Below are 24,367 nucleotides of genomic sequence, written 5' to 3' on the forward strand. Positions count from 1 at the left end.
ATTGATGCTGTGTACCCCATAACTTTATAAAATGATGACAGCTAAGTTGTCTAGAGGCATAATATCTGTACAACCACTCACTTTTGGTGATCGCCATGGTGGAATAGACCAAAACGATAATGTTAAAGGTCACTGTGACGTTATGATGCCTTTTATAAATGCTTATATACTCTGTTTGGTAACCTTGACTATTTTATACCAGCCATAAAAATGACTAACTACAATGATGTACTTTGCAAAAGTTTCACCTCACAACCTTGAAGAAAAACAGCAAAATTGATAATTTTATGAGGCTTTGTCCGGCCTTATCAAGTAAAACTGACACCATTTTACTGTCAAATTACAATCTGCTGACCATCATCCTGCTTTTACTGACTGATTTGAATTTCTCCTCAAACGCTGTAGGAGCTGAGCCCTTGCTAACAGTTTGTGCACTCTGTGTCACAAGTCTCTTATAAACTGAGCATGAGACCAGGGAGAGAGAGAGAGAATAAAGGAGGGGGGTATCATCAGCCAATGTCATGGATGCCTGTCAGGCCTGCAGGCTTTTGCCATTATAAGACTACACACATCCTTCCCAAAATAACCCTGTAGATACAATAAAGCTGTGAGTGTGCGAGGCAGGCTGGTGGCTGCACGCCTCTATGACATCATTGGCTGCTTGACAAAAGACACAATAAGTAACTTGATTCATACTTATGTTTCGCACAAAGGTCAGATATTGTATGGCAGTAACCAGGCCACACTAACTCTGACTTTAACTAGAAACAATCATACATTTAAATATATATAGGCATCAAAATATAAAGGAGGTAAAGATAAACTCGGGTCAAACTTAAAGGGTGAATTGCGTAATTTATGGCCGGCTGTGGACGAACACGTTGGTTCAAACAGCCGAGGCCTGAGAGAAACACAGTGTCACTCAACACCTCTCCGGCTTGAAATAGCTGAAGTATACTGGAGTGCAGGGATGCAGACGCAAGGTCAAGAGGTTCAGTCACGTCTCACCTTTAGGCCGGCCAAATCAGAGAACGTCCTGGGCGACCCACGACTGTCCCACATGGAGGTTTCTTCATCCGTCGTCACGTCTGTTAAACACAGAACACAAACATCTGGCACTCGTTTGGGCGTAACACCTGATGTGCGACGCTTACCTGTTTGTTTTCTAACCCTATAAATACACCACATGCCAGTTTAAAGCCCCGTTAAGCTTTTTTCCCCTCTGCAATAATCTCTCCTCGGTCATCCATCACGTCTGTGTTTAAACTCTGTCCTCGTCAAACAATTCAGTTCGAAAGTCAAAGCCCTTGTGACTTGAATCCAGTGTTCCTTTCTTTAGACGCTGTAACCAAAACAGCTGTAAACATTCAGACAGTTAGAAGGGAAGCAAACAGCACAAACGTCCCTTGTAACCAAATTGACTGCGTGATGTCTGAGGCCGTATTCAAGTTACCAATCACACAAAGTAGAGGCCTTGATGTGATCCAAGACTTAGAGTATCAGAATGACAGTTTGTTGACCAGATGGGATCAGATCTTCTTTGAGCATTATATTTGACCTTGGCACCGGGTGGCTGACCTCTTATCTCACTCGTCTCGTTTCCTTTTTGGCCTGGTGAGTCACTGGCAGCCGTCAAACCAAATTTAATTTTAGCCCCCCACAACATTCCTTTCTGACAGAATAGGCAGCGATAGATAGGGACAGCGAGTGTGAGAGGTATAGAGGAATATACAAAAATAGAAAGATTTGAGTTAAAGATAGAGAGGGACGTCTGCTGGGTGGCGTTGGAGGCCAAACTTGGCCTGAGGAGGCGAGTGGACCTTAATACGCCGCCGTTAAATGCTTATAAAGTCGCCGCAGTGTCTTGAAATGTGTTCTCTTGTCTTAATAGCAAGAGGGAATAAGCACCATGGGCCAGAGGCTGGACAAGCCGCCGGACAAGGAGGGAGAGTCGCGTGATGTTTCAGGTGACAGCAGGGATCAGGCCGCTGTTGTGACGACTCAGAGTGTTGATGGGATCAGTGGACTTGCCGCTGCGCACGCAGACAAGCTGACAGTCTCTTCAGCACGTACAGACCCCCAAACTCGGGAGCCAATGGGGCCTCTAGGTCAGGGGGAGCACCCTGCGAATACCAGAGGAGAGCCGATGGGTGGAGACAGAGAGAGCGAGGGTGTCAGTGGAACCACAGAGAAGTCAAAAGCCACCCGGAGCTCAAAGGGGACCAGACGGACCTCAGAGCCTATCACCAGCAAGGAGCGAGTCTCTGAGAATAAGCCTGTGGCCTCGACTCGGATTGTTGCTATGGAGGAGCAGGGGGATGGGATGAAGTCGGAAACGAAGGATGATTCTACTTATGAGGAGGACTTTGAGGTGCTGGAGAAGGACGAGACTTGGGTGTCACCTGAAGGAGGAAATAGGTTTGTAGAGGAAATTGAGAGCGAGCTTGCTGCTGCCTTTTGCAACAATACGCCTCCACATCGCTCTGCCTTAAATGCAGATCGGCTCCAGAGGTGCCGCGCCGCAGCACATGGCGACCACGCTTCTCGGAACACAACACGAGTAAAGGATAAGGAGGCAGCAAAAAGCCGAATAAAACCTGACACTCTTTCAGTCACGTCTGACAGCGTGGACGCATATGGCTCACAAGGTCAACATTTGGCTGAAGTGACAGGCGGCAGGTGTCGGCTAAAAGGGGTCGGTGGTGTCGGTGGTGTCGGTGGGGTCGGAGCTGCCCACACTAAGGCAACCGGGAGAGGGAACGCCAAGAGGGAGCAACGTATGAATGCTCAGGCCGACGGGCAAGTTTCTGATCCGCTTGTGCCGCGATCGCACCTGACTGCAGCAAACGACACCGGGCCGGGTAAGAAAATGAACAAGTGCACCAGAAACATGGAAAGTAACCTTGATGAAGACGTAGATTTAAGAATGGCGGAGAAACTTGATGAGGAGAAAGAGGTCACATGCATGAAAAGAACAAATCCTGAAAAACTGAATTCCCAGTTTATTGGACATAAACAGAAAGTAGGAGCAGAGGTGTCCGGTCAGAGCAGATTTGCTGACACTGTTTCCAGGAGGACTAAACCAGGAGAAGAGGATCGATCCCTGCTCTGTCAAATGAACCCTCATCATCTCAAAGCCAGGAGCCAAGACAATCCCTTATTTTGCCTGGAACAATGCGATTTGATCCCATATCTACCAGGGAATGAGGACTGGGATGGGAAGGTGCAGGCTGCGAGCTTAAAGAGGGAGCGCGAGTTTGTTTGCTTCTCCGCCGTCGTCACCCCGCCGCCTTTAACTCTTCTGCTGCCGAAGAGAGATGCGCCAGCGGCAACACATCACAGTACTAGTATGGTCACGGAAAGTTCACAGGCCGAGCAAGAGGCCACGCCCCCCTCCCGCATTTCCGGAGAGGATTCTGTGCCGAAGGCCAAAATTAAAGGCCCGCCTCCACCCGTCCCAAAAAAACCTAAAAACCCCTTTGTGAAGATGAAAACTGCACAATTAATGGCGTCTGATGTCAAAAGACGAAGCAAAGATCCTTCCCGTTCAGAGGAGATGATCAAACGGAGACACACGTTTCATTTTAACAAAGGCCTGTTATGCAGCCCTGCATCTAACCAGGATATGTGTTTGCTGTGGAACGACAGGGGTCCCTGCCCAGTGACCCCCAACATGCGTCGGCTTTCAGCTGATTGGGAACATCTCACACAAGGTCACAGGGGATCAGACGGGGACGATCAGGACAGAGACGTAATCGACTTTGACTACTGTGTGCATATGGCTAAACTTTCCCCAAGTAACGAGCCACAAAACTTGGACATGATGCAGCGAAGAATATTCCAAGAGAGGAGGCTCAGGAAGAAAAGCTCTCCTCCTCCTGTTGGCAAAAAGCCCCCAAATCCTTTTGCCTCCACAGAGACGCTGCCTGCACCTGAGCTCACACCAGACAATGACATCCACACGCAAAAAATGGCTTTTCCAGCGAGAAGAGAGATCTCCTCTGATCTCCTGTCTGACAGATTCGGCGCACAGGTCAGCCACGATCGCCATGGTAACTATGGAACGCGTAAAGAAGTGGCTGCTCACAGTAGGGATGGAGATGCAGAGAATGACAATGAGGTGACCTGCTACAAGCCTGTGTCTAAACTCATTAAGGAAACAAACCAAATGCACAAACATCGGGAACGTCTCAAACCGGATGTGGTCAAACCTCCGGTGTGGACTGTGGAGCAGGGGTCAAGTGTGAAAGTATCCCAAATGAAGAACGCCTTTGATGTGCCCAGGAAAACCATAGAGAGAGCACCAGAGGTTAAACCACCTCCAAAGAAAGGTAAGACCTTTGACCTTTGAACTGTCAGTATTTTGATCTATCAAACCTCATATTCCAAAGTACTCACTCACTCAATTTAGTACTAATTATTTTCTGACTTTACTCAAAAGGATCCATACTGTGTTTATGTTGAAACTATCAGATACACGATAAGAGTAGCACACACACACTCTATGTAAATTTTATGTGTCTGTCATATTTTATGTTGTTTCTTTTATGTGAGACATTTGATTCTGGCAAACTACAGATAAATATAGTAAAAGGCATCATCATGTCTGTAGTGGAATGTAAGAAACAAAAAATGGTGATACTCAAGTAAAATACCACATGATGCAAATTCAATGCCTCAGCCAAAGGGATGTAGAAAGCCCCCCCACCCCCCCTCCCCCGCTCCATTCACTGCCTTGTGAAATCCAAAAGGCAATGCATTTCAGTGCGCATGTGCAATAGTCGATCGCCAACGTAACGGATTGAATTGAATAAGGATGAAAATCGGGGATTGTTAGTCTACCTCGGATGAAGAGTGGACGGGGGACGAACTGATTGTCATCCGGTTTCATTGAACATCATCATCAGATCGATCTCGTTGCTTTTTGGCATCCACACACCTACACCCCAGAGGAGACACACGAGCACCGCGGCTTTGTGGAGACAAGGGACCCCTAGACCTCCGTCCTGCAGGATACGGGCGCGCCTAAACGACCATATTCATGTGTTGTGATTGATTTACCCCCGTGCAAAAGGAGAATCCTGCATAGATTTAGGAGGTAAGGCCGCCTTGGGAGTCTCTCTGGAGGGTGTATTTATTTTTTGGCATGTGGACTTGGCAGGGGGGCTGCGCGGCATCCTTGTAGCCGCTGGACGGGTTTGTGAATGGGGAGAAGCCGGATAGCTTTGGGTGGAAATGTCTGCACTTGCGTCAGCTGGCGGCGCTCCAGCTAACCGTTAGCAGCTAGGCTAGGCTAGGCTGGGGAGGCTAGCTCAGCGTTATTCAATGCAAAATAGTGGGACAGCAGTTCCCCGGCGCCTTGTAGCACACTTTATCACAACTACACACTTCCCCCAACGCGTGTGTTAATCTTTATGAATGCAAAGCGGCACGGAGTGTGTAATGTCGTAGAATGCGAGAAGATAACCCGCAGTACCGCTAGTCTCAGGTTTCCTCCGCCTTGTTGCCGCTGTTCAAACAAGAGCAGCCCGGCACCACTGCAAACACAACACCGCCGCCACTTTCAAACATTAAACCTCATATTTTTCATTCATATATTGTTTTTTATTTACTAATCAAAAATAGTACACGTATTGGAACCCTCTCCAATACGTAGTGTATTGAGTAGTATTGAAGCTTATTTTCGTTTTAAATCTTGGGGGCGTAACGCTGAGCTACGTCGCCCCCCAAATGTAACGCGAGCCAATTCAGCTTAAAGTTACACAATCCACCCTCTTTCTTTCTTGTCACGTTTCAGAAGTTAACGCGTCCCTAAAGCTCGTTTGGGGCTCCAAGAAAACACGGAAAGTCTGGTTTACAAATTACAACTGACGCCCCCTCCTCCTCCTCCATCACCATCTTGTTCCGATTGTAGCTGTTTGGGGGGCACACCGAGTCTGGTGCTCGCAGCGTGTCCACCATTGTCTTCTTGCTTCGGCTTCTTCTGCTTTATTTGACTCATGCAGATGGCGAACAATGGTATGTTTGGTGTGTTTTTTATTTTTGAAGTAAACCTAAATATGAAGAGTGTTGTGCCGAGGTGCAGAGAGCGCATCCTCAGTGTTATTGTTTCCTTCCATCCGGTCTCATTGTCCCGATTGAACAGCGCCCAGCAGGGGGGCGACGCTCGGGCTCAGGCTGCTCATTAACCAGATCTGTATTTATGCTACACGAAACCGTCTAATTGTACAATACAACCCGGGGTGTGTGTATATGTGTGTGTGAGAGGCCTTCGCAGCCGCCGGTTAGATCATCATCCCGGTGCTCAGACTGTCCCGCTGTTCGGTGGCGATCTGATTAAATCGAGCGGACTGACCCGCGTACAGCATCCGGGACTGAAGTAGGTCAGCAGCGGCACGTTTGGTAAGCAAAGCATGCGGGAGCTGGAAACCGGCTCCCCCTGGGTTGTCTGATCGGTGCTGTGCGTGTGGGTGTGTGTGTGTGAGGGGCAGATTCTCTCTCTCCTCTCTCCTCCATGAACGGGTGATGCAGCAGACCGGGCAGAGGGAACACGCTGTTCCGGTCAGCCGTGCTCTGCTGTCTCTCTCCAGGCATCGTGCTGCTGCAACACCATCGCTGCTTTACGTCGTTTAATTACCCAGGAGGGCGTTTGATTCACAGAAAAGAGCCCCTCCGAGGAATGCCGTGTGAAGATGTTTGAGTTCTTGGAAGAAATGAAATGGGTGGAAATGTCGTAGAAGACTGAAAGGGGTGTGATACGTTTATTCATTGGATTTTGAAATGTGTTTGCTGCTATGTGTTTGAATTATTTTGTCTTTATTGCTCCCTGTTTTCCGAGAGTCTTTGACTATTTTAGAAAACCATGTAGCCTATGGAAACAAAATACATTCCTCCATCTATCCGTGGTGATTCGTTTAGCAGGTTTTTGTGTTTTTTTGTCAGGATTATTGAAAAATTATTGAGTTTGATTTAAATGAATATAGTCTGATGTATACAAGATGGACAGCTAGTGATGATCTCCTTGCCTCTACTTGTACTTGAGAATTTGCAATTTTTTGCAAGGTTAAAAATAATGAGAATCTATATTTAACCGAATGTCAGTGTTTTAAAAAGGAGGTGTGATCAAAAAGTGCAGAAGCAGCAAGGAGAGGGTGTGTGATTTGGTGTGATGATGAACCCGCAAACCAAGAGTGGAGGATCAGTATGTGGCAGCTTAATCGGCGCTCTACCACACTGTATTTTCAGATGATTACACAGAAATTGTTGGAAAATGTAGCTCAAGAAAAAAAGACTTCCCACAGATCAAACTGATTGCCCTCCGATCAAATCCCAAAATAGAAAGCAGCCACAGTAAAGTTTCCTCTCTGAAATGACAATTCAGAAGGACCAGGGAGACGTGAGCATCCCTGTGTGTGTGTGTGTGTGCTTGTGTGTGTGTGTGTGTGTGTGTGTGTGTGTGCGCGTGTGCGCGCGCTGAGTCACCATGTGATCAAATATGGATCAACATTTAGGATCAGAGTAGCATCCGTCCATCTGGAGCGGCAGATGGAGATAAACAAAGCAACAAAAAAAGCTTTGAGAGAGTTTTGCCGTCGGTGTGTCAGAGGCCCGTCTGCACCGAGCCGTTATTTAGGTGTGTGTGAATAAAGAAAGCCTCATATCACATGATCATTCATCAGATTTATGACTCAGTGTTTCATACTCTCACATTTTCTGTCAACTGTGCAACAAAGTCTTGCGGCACTTAAATGAAGTGGGTTAAGGAATTGCTTGACATGGAGAAAAAGCAGGATGTGGTAACGGACGAGCTGGAACTTTGGAACGACGACGTGACATTTTAACTACTTTCAGGCAGAACACGTTCCTCTTTTTGTCTTGACAAATATTTCTCTTCTGATTTATGTTTTTTTTTGGCAACTTACTATTTCCTTAAAGCATGAATAGTCGTACAAGGCAAAAATTTGGATATTTTCCTACTAAAATCTCTGCTTTTGCTTATAAATATTGTTTCTCCTTGTCACATTTCTCCCTGCAGATATGTTGCGGCGAGTTGTGCGACAGAGCAAGTTCCGCCACGTCTTTGGCCAGGCGGTGAGGAACGACCAGTGCTACGATGACATCCGTGTCTCCAGGGTCACATGGGACAGCTCCTTCTGTGCCGTCAACCCCAAGTTTGTTGCCATCATCATCGAGGCCAGCGGGGGCGGCGCCTTCCTCGTCCTCCCTCTACAAAAGGCGAGTTGGCTCCGTCGCTGCCTCACGGTCACGTCAGACTTTTCCCACGTTTGTAGGTCGTTTAGAGAAGAAACTAGACTCTCCCCCCCCCACACACACACACACACACACACACACACACACACACACACACACACACACACACACACACACACACACACACACACACACACACACACACACACACACACACACACACAGCCCCTGATTCTATTACACACTTCAGCCCAGTAGTGATTTTGAGTTAACATATTGCTCCACTTATTATAGAGCTGTGAAATACACTCAAAGCGCCCCGAAGTCTGGATTGATCTCAGTCACTACCAGTAACCATGGCAACGCCCACCAACACTGCACGAAGCTGAGCCGCTTGGTGTCACTAGAGGCCTTCTCTTGTCCTTGCTTGCTCCTCTGCCCGACCCCGTGCTGACCCTCAGCCAAACCCCCCTCCAGGGAAATATCTGTAATAGATAACCCATAGATAATCAATATTTAAATCTGCCTGAAAGCAAAGACGTCACGTGACGCCACACAGAGGGCACTGCGCCATCATTCAGAGGCCGCCGGGTTCATTTGTGTGCATTCATCTCATTATGTCCCGTTGCCGAAGATGCTGCTATAATCTCTAAGCAAGTGAAGACGGTTTCAGCCAAAAAAGTTCTCTGTGTCATTGTGTGTGTGTGTGTGTGTGTGTGTGAGACGTGTGTGTGTGACTAACCGAGCGGATTATCCCCATAAAATGATGCGGGATCATAATCCAGCCAGGGAATCAGAGGATGAACGCTGCAGCTGTGTTAATTAGCCGGCTTGGTTAATGAGGCCAAAGCCTGAGCTGATCTGTCAGGACACACACACACACACACACACACACACACACACACACACACACACACACACAGGCTCACATGTTTTGTCCTAAACGGTTGTAAACGTTGCTGGGAATGAAATACTTAAGAGTAACTAAGACTATGTGATAGAAATGTATATTACACAATCTTGACTTGAGAAAGGAAAAAGGGTCAAATGTGCGGCTGTCTATCTGTGTTTCTCCAATATGGGCCAATAAATCAGTCAGGCTCCGCTTCAGCTGCGTTCTGCAGGGCGTAAATCTGCAACTACATTAAACCACAGGCCAATATCAGTGCAGCAGCTAATTATAATGTTTTCTGTGTAAGTACCTGGGGGCATGGCAGCACTGGATCTAATTACAATACTGCTAATTCAACCAGGAACTCAAATAAATATCGCTTGAAAGAGTATAAGTTCCTTAAAGGTAGAATGTGTGTGTGATTGTCTTGTAGAGCGGCCGTATAGACAAGGTCTACCCCACGGTGTGCGGTCACACAGGCCCCGTGTTGGACATCGACTGGTGCCCTCATAACGACCAAGTCATCGCCAGCGGCTCTGAGGACTGCACGGTCATGGTAAGGACGCCGTTACACGGGTCACATGAGCTTTTAGGGGGGTTGGGGGTTCTTTGTTCAAGTCACACAAACACAACAAAGGAAGCAGTATCATCATCACTTTGTTCTTTACTGGACTTTATTCTCTGTGCTTCTCACTGTGCTGTTTCTCATGCGTGACTCTTTTTTGATCAGGTGTGGCAGATCCCAGAGAACGGCCTGGAGTCCCCCCTCTCAGAGCCCGTGGTGGTTCTGGAGGGACACTCCAAGAGGGTGGGCATCGTGTCCTGGCACCCCACATCTCGCAACGTTCTCCTCAGTGCAGGTAACATCTGACTGCAGCCTCTGGTTCACCCTGTGTCCTCACACTGCAATTATGTCCATTTGTCCCCGGAGCACAGCTGAACTCCAAATCTGACCTGAGTATCTCAGTCAGACACGCAGATACACGGAACTTTGCGTGATGTTAAGTGCTCAAAATAACCTTGGGCACAGAGTTGTGTGCAGTAAAGCCGTGCTGCGTGTCCATTTAGGGTGCGACAACCAGATCATCATCTGGAATGTGGGCACGGGAAGCGCTATGATCAACCTGGAGGACATGCACCCTGACGTCATCTTCAGTGTCAGCTGGAGCCGCAACGGCAGCCTCATCTGCACCGCCTGCAAGGACAAGAAGGTCCGCGTCATCGACCCACGCAAGAGGAAGGTTGTGACGGTGAGTGAAAACACCCCGTGTGTTCTGTCACAGCCGTAGGGTGTTGTGACGCCGGATCTGGCTGACGTGTGTGTGTGTGTGTGTGTGTGTGTGTGTGTGTGTGTGTGTGTGTGTGTGTGTGTGTGTGTGTGTGTGTGTGTGTGTGTGTGTGTGTGTGTGTGTGTGTGTGTGTGTGTGTGTGTGTGTGTGTGTGTGTGTGTGTGTGTGTGTGTGTGTGTGTGTTTGCAGGAGAAGGACAAACCCCACGAAGGAGCTCGGCCGATGAGAGCCATCTTTTTAAAAGACGGAAACATTTTCACCACTGGATTCAGCCGTATGAGTGAACGCCAGCTCGCTCTGTGGAAAATGGTACGTCACCTCACACACACGCCTTCAGCTTTTAACACACTCACACACACTTAAACACAGCATTATTACACACAGTGGTCCTCATCTCATTTATTTTCTCCTTAATAGTTTTTCCTCTGTCCTCAATATTGCTTCATTATCATTGTTTTTATTTAAAGACATGAATATGCAGACATTCTCCAGGTCACATGACTAACCAATACAATACAAAAACATTAGGTTTGAACTTTTCCAATTCAATAAGTAACAGGACCAAACACAGTGATGATTGCTCGTCTCTGAGATCAGGATCAGCCCGTGAAGTTAAACACCTCAGATGTTCCATTCTATGTTTCCAGGACAACATGGATGAGCCAATAAATGTTCAAGAGATGGACAGCAGCAATGGAGTCCTGCTGCCTTTTTATGATCCCGACACCAATGTAGTGTACCTGTGTGGGAAGGTGAGCGCCTGTCTCGTGTCGTCATGACGTCATCGGCATACGCACGTTAGATCCACCGGCTGACTCTTAGCGTTCCGTTCGTGTCTCCCAGGGCGACAGCAGCATCCGGTACTTTGAGATCACCGACGAGGCGCCGTACGTTCACTACCTCAGCACCTTCTCCACCAAGGAGCCGCAGCGGGGCATGGGATACATGCCCAAGAGGGGCCTGGACGTCAACAAATGTGAAATTGCGAGGTACTGACCATCAGCGATAGAGATGTTCTTCATGTCTATTGTTCATTTGTGATCTGCTACTAAAGATATCTGATAATTGTTGATCACACGGGTTTGGCACCATAGATCGACCCTATTATTGTCTGTTTTTCTTTAGATTTTACAAACTACATGAGAGAAAATGTGAGCCAATCATCATGACTGTCCCACGTAAGGTATGTTGAGTTCCATCCAGTAAATCTGCTCTTCACTCATCACCTTTTCGCACCTTGACACTTTCTGTTCACCCTTCCTTTTCACCACTCTGTTCTTTTTCTTCCCCTCCCGCACAGTCGGATCTGTTCCAGGACGACCTGTATCCAGACACGGCGGGGCCCGACCCCACCCTGGAGGCGGAGGAGTGGTTTGCCGGGAAGAACGGAGAGCCCATCCTCATCTCGCTCAAGGACGGCTACGTCTCCACCAAGAGCCGCGACCTCAAAGTGGTCAAGACCAACATGCTGGAGAGCAAGACCACCGCCAAGGTAGCAGCAAAGCCAGAGAACATGTCACCTGTGAAGAAACAAGCGCCCCCACAACAACCTTCAGTCGTGAGTGTCGCAGTAAGTCTCCTTCAACATCTTTCAGCTCCAGTCTGGAAACTCTTTGCTCCTCCGTCATATTTCATACTCACACTGATTATTATGGTTGGAACAATTCACAAAAAGTTATGGATCAGCACATATTTAGGTATTTGGGTCATGATTTGGTGTCTTTTTAGCACAGTTAAGGGAAAATATGAAGCAGTCACTGTGGGTTGCTGTCCTTGCCTTTTAAAATGCTCCATTTGGAACGAATGACACAATTTGTTTTGAGCTGGTAAAGAATATTAACTTGGATAAAACACTCAATTACCCTTAAATAAGATCTTAGTCATTGCAATCAAATGAGATCAGTGAGACTTGCAGGAGTTCTAGTCACTAGTTTAGACCAAGCTGTAAGTTTAAGTGTCTCCTTTCATTTTTGTGACCAGAAAATGGAAGACAAACTGGACGAAGTACTCCGAGAGTTCAAGTCACTCAGGGACCGCGTCATCCTTCAAGATCGCCGGATCGCCAAACTGGAGGAGCAGGTGGCCAAGGTCGCCATGTGAGACGATGGCGACAACACCGGCGCTTTCCCCAGGACGAGACTTCAACCAGGACTTCCCCTCAGCCACGGCCAAACTCTATCCTTCAGATTCGTCTCCGTTCGGCTTGGCTCCGTTGCCACGGCGATGAGACCAGGCGTACATTCCGAGATGGACTTTTGCTTTTCCTCATCACGCCTCCTGATCCACACTTTGTCCCCGACGCAGAAAGAAAGGAGAGACTCTTTTTACTGGGGGGGGGGGGGGTCGGACGTTTTTTTGTTGAAGGAAAAGTCTTAACTTTTTGTTTCAGATTGTGGTTAAAAAGAAACATTTTTGTGCAGTTTGTACTTATTGTTCAAACTTGTATGTAGCATCAGTATTTCCCTATTTCTTTTTTTTATTTTTTTTAAATTTTGTTGCCAAATTTGAAATGTGTGTGTGTGTGGTTTCATGCACTGCTTTTACATTTTTGTTCCCTCTCCTGTTGTACATTCCAGTTGCCGCCTGATAGAATCATTTGGTCCAGCAGGATTTCCTTCAAAACAGATAGGAATAGTCATCAAACTTCATTTTTTGCCAAACTTTTGCTCATCCAGAACCACGCGAATGCTGAATGTGGACAAAGACCTTCTGAAACATTTCGTTCCTCTTCTTCTGGGCTTGAAAATTGAACGTGGGTTCATTTTGGGGTGGGGTGGGGTGGGGTGGGGGGCGGGGCTTGCATCTCTCTGGTGTAAATGTTGTGCAAACGTAGTGGTGCCTCTTGTCACTGTTTGGGGCGGAGATATAACGTGGCCCTCGTCAGTGCGTACTTGCTGTGGGACAGGACCACTCATCCTGCTGGTGTTTCACTGAATCCCCTGACAGTTCTGTGCACATAATAAAGATTTTACACATGAAAACGTCTCTTTTCCCGCTGTTATTTCTAAGCCGATCGGTTCTGTCGCAGTCACATTTATTACATTTCCAACCAGGCTTGTTTTCTCTCTGAGCTGCAGCTGAGCATGTAAACAATGAATGAAAGTACCACAAAACAGTGGGATTCAAACCCATGCATCCAGGGTGGAATGCAGCCTGAACTCGGCACCTTTGACCCCCACAGGCGTTCTGACCGAAACACGATTGCTCGGCTCAGATCCCTGAACTCTGAACTGTGTTTGGCTGTGAGACACATGGGGGCAATATCAAGTGTGAATAGTAAGTTTGTACTTCAGTTCACTGATGTGTTTACTCTCAAATCGAATGTGTTTATTCATCAGTTGCTGTTTTGCCTGAAGGTGGTGCTAGAGGTGCAGCCTTATGATGAGCTCATAACCTGAGTGAATGTGATTTTGTTTTCAGATTCTTTGTAAGTGAGAATAGGAAAGGAAATGGTTATGTTCACCTCTTTGCTTGCTAGACGCTTCCTGCTTCTGCATTGGAAATCCCTTGCCCCTCCCGCTATTTCGCAATGGCTGAAGGATACAATGTATTTTCTTAAACTCGAGAAAATCAAGTACACTATGAGGGGCCACACTGATAAGTTCTATCAGAGATGGCAACCATTTCTCTCTTACTTCACAGATCTACAGGCTATGCCAGACCAGTGACTGTTTAACAGACACCAAACAGTTCCTTTTTATTTATCGATGCGGGGTTGTGTGACTGTGGGGTTAGGATGGGTTTTCGTTTCAGGGTGTGATATCCTCTCTTTGTTTTTGTTTTTGTCTCTTCTCTCCGTCTCTTTGCAACAGCCTATGATGCGATTTGTACTAGCCTGCATTGCTATTTGACATCATCCTGTGAACGCTGTGTTTACCCTATGAGATCATTGCAATTTCAATCTACTCGTACTCTACCTCAGGGTCTACGTATAATTTTTAACAACAACAATATTATTAATGGCACAACCTTCCTTCTTTCTCTCTGTCTCTCTCTCCTCTTCCCCCTCTTTCTGTATACAAAGTGATCTCCAAAATATCCTACAATTGTTTGCACAATGTCATGTAAAATGTTTGCTTCAATAAAAACAAATAGCAAAAAAAAGGAAATGAGAATAAGAATATGACTCTTTATGTTGTGCTTGTGAATGCTGGGTTGGTTTCCTTGTGGCTCTCAAATTCATCGTTAGACAGTCTTTCTTTTCACCCAGTCAGGGAAAGAACTTGCGTCAAAACAAAGTCAGAGGAGTGTTTTACAGAACTTGGCACTTCCTGATGCAGCACCTAATATAAGGTAGTGATGAGGACACACACAGCATGACATCAACCTCACCTAGTCACCTCAACAACTCCTCCACCAGCGAGGTAAGAATTCAATCTGCTTCAATCTAAATGTTTAAAAGCTGAGATGATGTTTGGCTTCATTACATCTTTGATTGTTTACATTAATCTGCAAACAAAACAGACTTTCTGCTTGATCTGTTGTCTTCTCGCTGGGTTGCTTCCTTTTGTTTTTGATCCAAACTAAGAGGTGAAAAGTGTCTGGATCTCATTTATCTGAAACAAAATCTTCTGGTTGAAATAAAGCGCCTCTCCACTTCCTGTTTCTTCTGTCATGCAGCTTGACAGCGTGTCAGTGCAGAGTTTCAACCAGAGAGCCTGAAATGAGCTGAACTGCACTTTGATCACCTTTTGAATCTTCCAGCCTTCCCTCCGCTTCTCCAACAACAAGGTAAGAGAGACATTCACACATGTTTCACCTTCTTCTCTGGCTTGTTCTTGCAATGTTTGATTGAACGTTATGTCACTTTTCAAAAAGGACTTCTCTGGGACATTATGTGTTCCAATCGTTGATCAAGGAAATTGCATCATCTCTACTGTTTAAACTCATAACTTACTAATATTGTGACTTTAACTTGAGCTAAGATTTCCAAAGGGACTGAAAATCAGATCTGATTAGAACAATGAGGTATATGGAGCTGAAAAAGGAAGAATTCTGCTTTATATTGCAATGTTAGCTCTTGTTTCAATGTAGCAGTGGCTGTGGTGAAAGAAGCATGACTCTTTCCTCATAAGATGAGACCAAGAGTGTGACCAGCACCACATGACACACTGAGTTTCCCCCCATGTGTGTCTTTTGCTATTGTGTCTATTATTATAGAAAGTCTTCTTATAGTTTTCCAACATCATTTTATCAATTGATCAGTAAATTGAATCTTCATTATTTCAGATATTTTACTCAACAATGATCCTGGTGAGGATGAAGTTGTATCCAGTCCTGTTTTGTGGCTTATCTGCTCTTTTCACAATGGAGTCTAAAAGTGTTTCCATCTCCGACATCAGCAACTACACCTCAGCTGTTCCACTCGAGATGACCGTGGAGAAAACCCACCATCTCACCGCAGCTCATGGGAGTCACAATGACACAGAGCAGCAGCCTACAGTCGACTCTATAAACAGCCCCGTGGCTACCGTGGCTGCGACCAACGTGTCACACACAGCGAGCAGTGAAGAGGCTGTCAGCACGACCCAAACGCACATCAAGACCGGCACCACAGCTGGCGTAGTTGCCATGAACACGAGCAACAACACAAGCAGCTCGCGTCCAACAGTGAGTCACATTTCCACGGTAACCCCAGCAGATACAACAAAACCTTCCCAGAGTGTGAACAAAACAGAAAAGCCCACAGAACAACACCAACCATCAGCTGTGACTTCTGCTGCCACAGCTGCTACCACCTCAGAAACAGAGGTTCTGTCCAAGTCCAACTTATCGTCCACCGTCCCCGATCATTCTACTGGGGCTTTGTACTCCGTACAGCAACCCACTAGCTCCTCTGTTTCTTCAACATCTGCATCATCAACCATCACACCTCTGGATTCTACCTCCCAGCCATCACCCCTGCCTGATTCCAGCACGGCGTCTTTGTCTGACAACGTAACCGAGAGGTCCAACACGAGCTCTAGCCCTCCTTCTCCTCCTCCTCCTCCTGCGTCTCAGCCCACTTCTACCACAGACACCCCGGTGTCCTCCACAGGACAAAACTCAACCTCTGAGGTCATCGTCACCATCTCTAGCATCTCCACCACCGCCGTCTCTACCAGTCAGTCAACAGCAGTGTTTATTCCCAAGACGTCGCCAGTGACAACGGCCGCATCGGCGACGACTAGAACAACAGCGCCTTGTGGTACCTCACAGAGCCCATCGAGCACCGTGGTTCCATCCTGCACCTTAAACCGCGGTGTGATTTCAAAATGCCTCACTGTTATCGCCTCACTGGCCGGGTTGGCCACCGTCTTCATGGTCTCTACCATTGTCCTCTGCACCAAACTGTCAACGAGGAAGTATCGTGTTAAGACTGCTCAGCAGGAGACGGAGATGATGTGCATTTCCTCCCTGCTACCCGAGAGGAATTACACCTATGCAAGGCAACGCAATCCAGTCAGTAATGGCGTCCTGGTGATCCCCAGTGGGGGAGACAGCGATGATGACGAAGGAGATAACTTCACACTCAGAAGCTTCCTTCCAGATAACGACCGTTACGTGTAGATAAATACACAAATACTATTACTGTCACACACCGTACAGGCTTGGATCTGCCCTCAGGTTGGACAAGAGCCTCAGGATTGCGATTTGGACACTGTTGTCATTTGTACAGAGTCATGCTTCCCCTTTGATGTTGGTGGTTTGGCCTCGCGGTAAGACCAGTTCCTGTGAAGGAAGAGGCACACAAACCACAAAGAGGTGACACTGTTTCATGTAACATTAACTCTGTTGGCCCATTTGGTGATATTAGAACACCGAATGCGTGTTAGGTTTTGGATAATCTTCCAGTTTGAGCTCCATTGGAGGCTTTAGAGATCAGGGATTTGTTTCAGGGCCCTGAGCTGCTGAACCCTGATGGTTTTTCACTTAACAGCAGGAGACAGGAAGTTGTGGCAAGGGTTTAGTGTTCAGGTTATGGCCGCTGTTCTTGTATGAAGCAGTGAAGCTCATTTGAATGGATGCAGAATTTTGATTGATGGTAAACTTTATGTGACTGTGTGTGTGTGTGTGTGTGTGTGTGTGTGTGTGTGTGTGTGTGTGTGTGTGTGTGTGTGTGTGTGTGTGTGTGTGTTTGTGTGTAGACGCAGTTCCGTATTGCTCACTGCTTGCTTTTCGTCTTAAACTGGTACAAAAGCACATACAGTCCTCCTACAGTTTCAGTTAGTTAAGTTTGTAGTTTAACACTGTCCTCATATGTCCTCAAACATGTCCTCGCAATACATTTGAGTAATCCCCTTGTCAGCTATATTTTTTTAATTGTGTGTTTAATGGTGCATTTCTTGTCTCTTGTCTCTACACCAAACTGTCACAATAAAGTTGAGTCAGTTCCTTCATCCAGTTCCGCAGGCTTGTGATGTCCGCTTCTCTTCCACACCTCGCTCAATTTCATATTCACTTCCCTTCCTGTGAAAAGGAAACATAGTTTGTGCAACTGAACCACGCAGCCATGAGTATCAACAGAGTGAAGACAAATGCATAACTGGAGAATGTGGGACATCATCCCGTTCACTCCATGACCATATAAAGGTAGAACTTGTCTCCGCTGACAAACACAGTCCTCATGCCGAAAACACTCACACACACACACTCAAACACAAACACACACGCACAGTCACACTTGTGGGATTCTGATCTCTGCCTACAGTGGTCACACGGCGTGTGAGTTTAATGACTTGCCTCTCAACTCAACACCCTCCACATTGTTTCTAGCAGCATGAGGCCTTCTCCATCCCCCTTCTCCTGACTCTTACGGGTGTTTTGTCCACACAGGAAACATTAACCTCTTCCTGTGTTGGCTGGTCAGTCCCCCATCACGTCTGCAAGCCATCAGTGTCAGAGGCTGAGAGGTAAAAGCCAGGACCAGAGTGATGTGGTGCATTGTGGGAGCTACAGTATGTGCTTCATGATGTTTCTCTGCTCTTAAACATAGAGTTGAACAAATTTATACCTCCTCCCGGTTTTGATTATGAAGTATTAGTCCATCCGCTTGGGTATTGTCTGTGCACATCCAGGAGAGCGTAGGAGAGTCCCCTGCCCCCACAGCACATTACAACCTCCAACCTAACAAGAACAATCTGTGTGCAGGCCACAGAGCCCAGACACACTCAGGGAGACTGAGGGGGAGGAGAGCGGCGCAGAAGGAGGGATTTGTCCTCATGGCTAACAGCTTCTTTCTGCACAATCCAGACAAGCCTCCAGCCTGAAATCTGAAACTGTAGAAGCGGTGTAGCTCATCAAGCATTCGCCTCAGTCGCTTTGCTCCGTCGGTTCACTTTTGCAGACTCCGCTCATCCAACATCGGAGACGTTTCTCTCACCGTATAGTGGATGGTGAGTAAAATGTTTCTGCGTTTGGTGCTGGTTTCCTTGTGGCTTAATTTGACGTGCATGGAGAAGTTTGGACACTAATTCACATGGTGATCAGATTGATATGGCACCATCATGATACCGTCAGGCTCAAGGATCATAACAACTCTGTTAAAAGTTACAGGCAATGGTTCTGTGTCAGCGAGGAACTTTTAAGTGGGCTAGAGATAAAATGTAGGTCACAGTTCTGTTGGTTTGTCAATGCTGTCAGCCAGGATGCTCAGTAGACAGAAACAAAACTGTTTAAAGAGAAGAATAAATATGTAAAATAGCAGAAAAATACAAACTCTGCTGAGCGGTGACTCATTGCTCATGCATCTGTGTGTGTTTATATGTGTGATTGCACAGGTATGTGTAACCGTTAACACTCAGTCTGGGGTCAGCGGGTGATTAATGTGATCGCTTCAGGCAAGTAGAGTACGTTTAGTGAGTTTACACCCCCGTAACTTAATACATCATTTTATTTAAGTTTCACCATATGTGCTTCACATTAAATATGGCGAATAGATTTAAGGCTATTTGATACATGAGGCAGATAATGTTTCTCCTATTAGAATGATTATATTACATACAGTACATCAATGATTATGTATATATGTATGTAGGCCTGTCTACTTTACTAGCATTCTATATATATAATAGTCCTAGAAGTCTAATCTCCTTCAAAATACAAACAATGTCTCCTCACCATGACTGCGAAAGGTGATGCAGGAGGTGAAGAGGAGCTGTGTGTTGTGTGTGTTATGGTCTATTTGCTTCCCATTAGCAGTGTGCTAGTCTCCTAAACATCACACACTCCGGCCCGGAATGCTGCTCTTCCCATTTAAGCCTTTCCCTCAAGTTCTAAATACTAATTGCTGTGATTGCTTCAGGCAGTCCGACTGATGATTGATGGTGAGTTTGCAATAGTTCAGATTTGGAGATCTTTCTGTCTTAAGAGTCTTAAGTGACACGTTTCGGCTTCTTTTCAAGATCTTCTCCAATACTTTTCAACAGTAAACAATCGCGTCACATTTTCCCCAGGAGATGCATTTCTGGTTCTGCATGTCTTCCCATCCCCCTCTCACATTACAACAGCAGAGCAGAGTTTTATGTGGCCCAGCTTGTGCACAGATGGAGCAGAGTTAGGATGAAAGTGTGGGGAGCTATGGCCAACACAGACACAAACCAGACTCAGCATTTATTGTTTCTTCATTGCTATTATTGGTTTGGATATGCCTGCAGTTTGGAATTTTATTGCTTTGGCCCAGACTGCAACTAAATGTCCCCTCATACCTCTTACCTGACCCCTTGTTTTTACAGATCCTGTGGGCTAATGATGCTCCTGATTGGTCTGTCTGTGGTATTTTGGATCAGCAGCACCTTGGCCACACCCCGGCCTTTCCAGATGTTACAGGAAGGAAGTGCAGATGAGGATGATCCCATTAACTTAGTCCCCTCCACCTCTACGCCGGCCACTGGTGGCCTTTTCTCTGACTATCAAACCACACCTGGTGGACACGCCCATGTAGACGCTGACTACCTGACGCAGGTAGTGAAGTTCCTGCAGGAGAACTTGCTCTTCATCCTTGTTGGATCTGTATTCCTTCTTATTATCTTAATCATTATTTGTGGAGCGGTCTGCATGAGCCGCAGGAGAAAAGTCAACTCCTACTACCCTTCCTCCTTTCCTTCAAAAATGTACGTGGACCAGAGGGACAAGACCGGAGGTGCTAAACCCTTTCATGATGTGCCAGAGAAACCCGCTCCTGAGCAGCAAAGTGAGCCGGTGGACTCTTGTAAGCAGCTCCAAGCAGACATCATGAGGGCAGCCAAGAGTCTGAGGACGGCAAATAAATCTCCAGATGTGACTGAAGGAAGTGACCCTGGTCAAAAAATAACAGATCAAAGTCCAGAGGATGACTCTAAAGCAGATGGAAGCATCCTGGATAAGGAATTATCAAATGTCCCTGAGGAGAAGGAGCTGTGTCAGCTTTCTGACAATGAAGCAGCTGCAGCATCTGGCAGCTGTGAGCTGAATCCTCCAGAGGAGACTCATCCAGAGGAGAGCGACTCACAGGAGCCTCGGTCTGGCTCTGGTCTGCGGCCCTCGTCTCTGCACATTCACACTGACTCTGCTACACTGCAGCTCATCGCCGGAGAGAAAACTGCTTTCTAACTCTTCTGAACACTTTGCTATCTGCGTATATACAAACTGCTGTATAAAGCAGGGTTTCCAGATAAAATGCAAGAAATTATACTACAATCCAACATCATGCGGTCAGACATCTTTTGTAATATTGGATGTTTCCATTCAGTGCAGCAAGTAATGCTTTAGGCAAACTAGGCTTTCATCTGACTATAACTATGAGCACAGCCGTCCCATGTTATACACACATGCCAGTTGTTGAACATCTTTAGCATCTGGAGAAATTGTTGTTTTTCCTCCAATGGGATGATTTATTTTTGTTACTTTAGTGATGTTTTGCTTAGAGTATGACATGTTTACTGTCTGAATCGCTACCAAGGGCCTACTGCAGTCTGACTTACTTTCAATATGTGCAACACAGTACACAAAGTTTTGCTTTACTCTTGGATATGAATGGAGTAACAGGTAGATATGGCAAACATGTTCAAATTGCTTCAAGACTTTTGTTTTGGCTGAACACAAAGGGGGCAATCACAGTTAAACTCATAGACAATGAGTCAGTTACGGTTCAGGCTGTTCACGTTGAAGAAAATAAACAGATGCAACATGTCATTTGGAATAGCTTTATTATAGGATTTCAAGGAAACATTCCTATGATATCATAGATAGGTGGACCAATGGACCCAGAGTCTCCAGATAGTTTTGATCATTGCATTTAAAATGCTCAGTGTGTATAGTGTGCCGATGCAGATGGACGTTTAAATGGGTTTAAGACTTAATCAAGACATCCAAAACACAAGCACAGAAAAGTAAAATAGGACACAATGTGAGAAATTAGGCATGACTTTGTACCAATCACCCGGTGCTTTCATTGTGCGTTTGTGACAGAATAAGCGGCTTATCGTTCACGGACCCCAGATGACTGCAGAGCTCTGGTGTTAACACTGCTAAATACTGACTGGTGATGATGTCATCGACACATTAAGTGGGAGTCCGTAGCGATGTCTGAAAGCGAGGTGGTGATCAGACACGATGCCTACAATCTTCTCAAGGAAGCAGAAAACAGAAGAGGGACCTCAGCATATTGTGCTCTTTACATGCTGGCCTGGAGCGCCTCCTGCTGGTGCTCCTGCTGGTGGTCCTGCTGCTTGCGCTGATAGTCAACCAAGGCGGCCTTGATGGCGTCCTCTGCAAGCACTAGGGAGGAAGAATAACAATGATAACACAGGTATGGAACAGAAAGACAAACACTGTTACAGATATTCATTGAAACTCACTTGAGCAGTGAAGTTTAACTGGTGGAAGACTGAGCTCTTTGGCAATGTCTGTGTTCTTTATCTTCAAAGCTTCATCCACCTGAAATGAAAAGCACACAGCCTCAAGAACCATGACAAAAATGGAGAAGAGGGAACCAATATGGGGAGCAGTGTGTGTTCACTTACAGATTTGCCTTTGATCCACTCTGTAGCCAGAGAGCTGGAGGCGATGGCCGAGCCACAGCCAAAGGTCTTGAACCGGGCATCCACTATCTTCCCTAGGTCGTCCACCTCAACCTGTCACATTGATAGAGTTTCTTCATAATGTGCCTTTTCCTTTCATAGCAGATTAAAACACCTGCTCCAGATACTGTTTCAGTCATGTACAAACTAAGGGCTGAGTGTGACTTCATACAAACACTGCTATCCCTCTCTCTTTAGCGCCATACATACCTGAAGCTTCATGACGTCTCCACAGGCTGGAGCACCCACCAAGCCAGTCCCAACGTTCCTGGAGTTTTTGTCCAATATTCCCACATTTCTTGGGTTGTCGTAGTGCTCCAGCACCTTCAGACAGCACAGGGTAGAAAACAATCATGAAAGATTACACCTGAGTGGATATGAGCAGTGAATGTCCTCAGTATTCAGAGTAATAACTTCTGTAAATCATCCTTATAAAACTGCAGGTCTCGGCTGTGGCATAAGAGACGCTGATGTAAAGAGATAAGGAAATGATTTCATTGTCTAACTCGGCTGTGTCTACATCCTGTCCCCCTCCCCTACTTTCTGCTGAGTCACTCTGATAACAAGAAAAGGCTGCGTTTATGTCACAAGCTGCGTTTTTGTCCCCATAACGTAGTTAAACACATATTTCTGCTGTTTCAATGCTACTTCTGCCCTCGCTCGTCGTCGTTTTCAGGAAACTTATAACTGGATGTAAAATACGACACTGATGTAACAACCCTGTACATAACATGTGGTGTCAAATCTACAGTTTGATACACCAATTCACAAACTTTAAGGCAAAATAGAGTAATAACAGGGTAAACTTTCCAGCAACACAAGCTTCGACATGTTTTAAACCAATTTTGATAGAAGCTGTCCAACTCCAAACCTGCATAACTGTCCTGTCTACATGTTGCATAAGACAACCATCACTGCATCCTCTTAGACAAGACAAAACTCTTCTTTAAACATGATTTCACATACGTTTCTAACAGCCTTTATTGTTTACTATTGCATTAAGCTTTAGTAAAGAAACCATCAAATCAATAATTCATTATACAGAATTGTTTGCAGTTACAGGTGAAGGTGACAAACAGCAAATTGATGACAGGTTGGTGCCAATCCTTTTTTTCTTAGCTTTAGTATTTTAGCATTACAACATATTAAATGGAAACAAATAAATGCAAAAATAACAGAGATGATTCTTTGGTGTTTTACAACCACCAACGTTTTTCCAGACGTTAACACTTAACAACAACTAGAGTGAAAGTGAAGGTTTGTCGTGTAACTTTGACCATGAAATTGATGACTTTAATGTCTGTATGCTATAGATATTAGTATTGTTTTGTCAGTGTCTCTCCCGTTACGTAGGTAAAGTGACCTCTGTTAACTTATCATGACCCTGTTGTTACTAGGAGATGGAAGACGAGTTAGAGTTTTACCTTCTCGTGGTAGCTGCACTTGGTGATGATCTCTGGAGCAGCGAGTCTCCTGGTGATGAAGAACATCGGACTGAGGCAACACTTCATCGCTGTGGTGGCCATGTTCACCGATAAAATGAGTGACGCAGTTTGAAACAGCATCGGCTCGCGGCAGAACAGTTATCTTCCCTTTAAGGGGGCGGGGCCAAGCTCGTGACAATCTGCGCATGCGCTGATTCAACTTTCCTAGTCATGTAAACAATGCAGAGTAATCACTGTTATGTTCTTCTGTTTTGTTCCGTAAGCTGCTTTGGCACTCAACTAGTTCCACATACATAAACTTACAGATAAGAAAGGTGAAAAGTGTCCACGGTCGATCGAGTTGCCAAGTGGGACATTTTCAACCTTACTCATTCAGGATAGATTCACTGAGCATGGACTGTTTCGCAATAACGCGTTACTTCACAGCCACATGCACTCACATCTACAGGTGATTGACCACCTCCACCCTTTGAGCAGCTTGGAATAAGTGCC

General features: G+C 46.0%; 3 protein-coding genes across 6 annotated transcripts; 2 read left to right on the forward strand and 1 right to left on the reverse strand.

Moving 5' to 3' along the window:
- The first annotated feature begins 4,758 nt into the window (after positions 1 to 4,758).
- On the forward strand, positions 4,759 to 13,002 carry LOC143011347 (coronin-1C-A-like). 4 transcript variants are annotated; one of them, XM_076164192.1, is made up of 11 exons: positions 4,759 to 5,098; positions 8,036 to 8,235; positions 9,537 to 9,659; positions 9,834 to 9,963; positions 10,172 to 10,353; positions 10,582 to 10,701; positions 11,040 to 11,144; positions 11,236 to 11,381; positions 11,518 to 11,575; positions 11,693 to 11,962; positions 12,373 to 13,002. In XM_076164192.1, exons 2-11 carry the CDS (start codon positions 8,038 to 8,040, stop codon positions 12,490 to 12,492), a joined length of 1,452 nt encoding a protein of 483 aa, XP_076020307.1. In that variant the 5' UTR covers positions 4,759 to 5,098; positions 8,036 to 8,037; the 3' UTR covers positions 12,493 to 13,002. The 4 variants fall into 4 exon arrangements, with proteins under 4 accessions (XP_076020307.1, XP_076020305.1, XP_076020306.1 ...); XM_076164190.1 differs by lacking the exon at positions 4,759 to 5,098 and adding an exon at positions 5,779 to 6,018; XM_076164191.1 differs by lacking the exon at positions 4,759 to 5,098 and adding an exon at positions 5,779 to 6,018 and having other exon boundaries at positions 11,693 to 11,950.
- Positions 13,003 to 15,009: 2,007 nt separating this feature from the next.
- On the forward strand, positions 15,010 to 21,493 carry LOC143011001 (uncharacterized). Its single transcript, XM_076163644.1, has 4 exons — positions 15,010 to 15,123; positions 15,622 to 15,879; positions 15,937 to 16,937; positions 20,106 to 21,493. Exons 2-4 carry the CDS (start codon positions 15,637 to 15,639, stop codon positions 20,959 to 20,961), a joined length of 2,100 nt encoding a protein of 699 aa, XP_076019759.1. The 5' UTR covers positions 15,010 to 15,123; positions 15,622 to 15,636; the 3' UTR covers positions 20,962 to 21,493.
- Positions 21,494 to 21,540: 47 nt separating this feature from the next.
- On the reverse strand, positions 21,541 to 24,024 carry LOC143011080 (iron-sulfur cluster assembly scaffold protein IscU-like). Its single transcript, XM_076163767.1, has 5 exons — positions 23,855 to 24,024; positions 22,641 to 22,754; positions 22,374 to 22,484; positions 22,209 to 22,287; positions 21,541 to 22,128 (listed from the first exon to the last, which is right to left on the reverse strand). Exons 1-5 carry the CDS (start codon positions 23,993 to 23,995, stop codon positions 22,025 to 22,027), a joined length of 549 nt encoding a protein of 182 aa, XP_076019882.1. The 5' UTR covers positions 23,996 to 24,024; the 3' UTR covers positions 21,541 to 22,024.
- Positions 24,025 to 24,367: the final 343 nt, after the last annotated feature.

Source organism: Genypterus blacodes, unplaced genomic scaffold (genome assembly GCF_046128005.1).
Source record: "Genypterus blacodes isolate CSIRO-AG114 ecotype Tasmania unplaced genomic scaffold, CSIRO-AGI_Gbla_v1 ptg000133l_1, whole genome shotgun sequence".
NCBI classification, from domain to species: domain Eukaryota; kingdom Metazoa; phylum Chordata; class Actinopteri; order Ophidiiformes; family Ophidiidae; genus Genypterus; species Genypterus blacodes.

Excerpts from the sequence above, each read along its gene's own strand:
- LOC143011080 (XM_076163767.1), bottom strand. The coding sequence starts at position 23,995 with ATGCTGTTTCAAACTGCGTCACTCATTTTATCGGTGAACATGGCCACC. Across the intron at positions 22,755-23,854 it reads AGTGCAGCTACCACGAGAAG|GTGCTGGAGCACTACGACAA; the intron begins GTAAAACTCTAA and ends TGCTGTCTGAAG. Across the intron at positions 22,129-22,208 it reads AGTTAAACTTCACTGCTCAA|TGCTTGCAGAGGACGCCATC; the intron begins GTGAGTTTCAAT and ends CTTCCTCCCTAG.
- LOC143011001 (XM_076163644.1), top strand. The coding sequence starts at position 15,637 with ATGATCCTGGTGAGGATGAAGTTGTATCCAGTCCTGTTTTGTGGCTTA. Across the intron at positions 15,880-15,936 it reads CTACCGTGGCTGCGACCAAC|ACCGGCACCACAGCTGGCGT; the intron begins GTGTCACACACA and ends ACGCACATCAAG. Across the intron at positions 16,938-20,105 it reads CCAGATAACGACCGTTACGT|ATCCTGTGGGCTAATGATGC; the intron begins GTAGATAAATAC and ends TTGTTTTTACAG.
- LOC143011347 (XM_076164190.1), top strand. Across the intron at positions 10,702-11,039 it reads AGCTCGCTCTGTGGAAAATG|GACAACATGGATGAGCCAAT; the intron begins GTACGTCACCTC and ends CTATGTTTCCAG. Across the intron at positions 11,576-11,692 it reads TCATGACTGTCCCACGTAAG|TCGGATCTGTTCCAGGACGA; the intron begins GTATGTTGAGTT and ends CCTCCCGCACAG.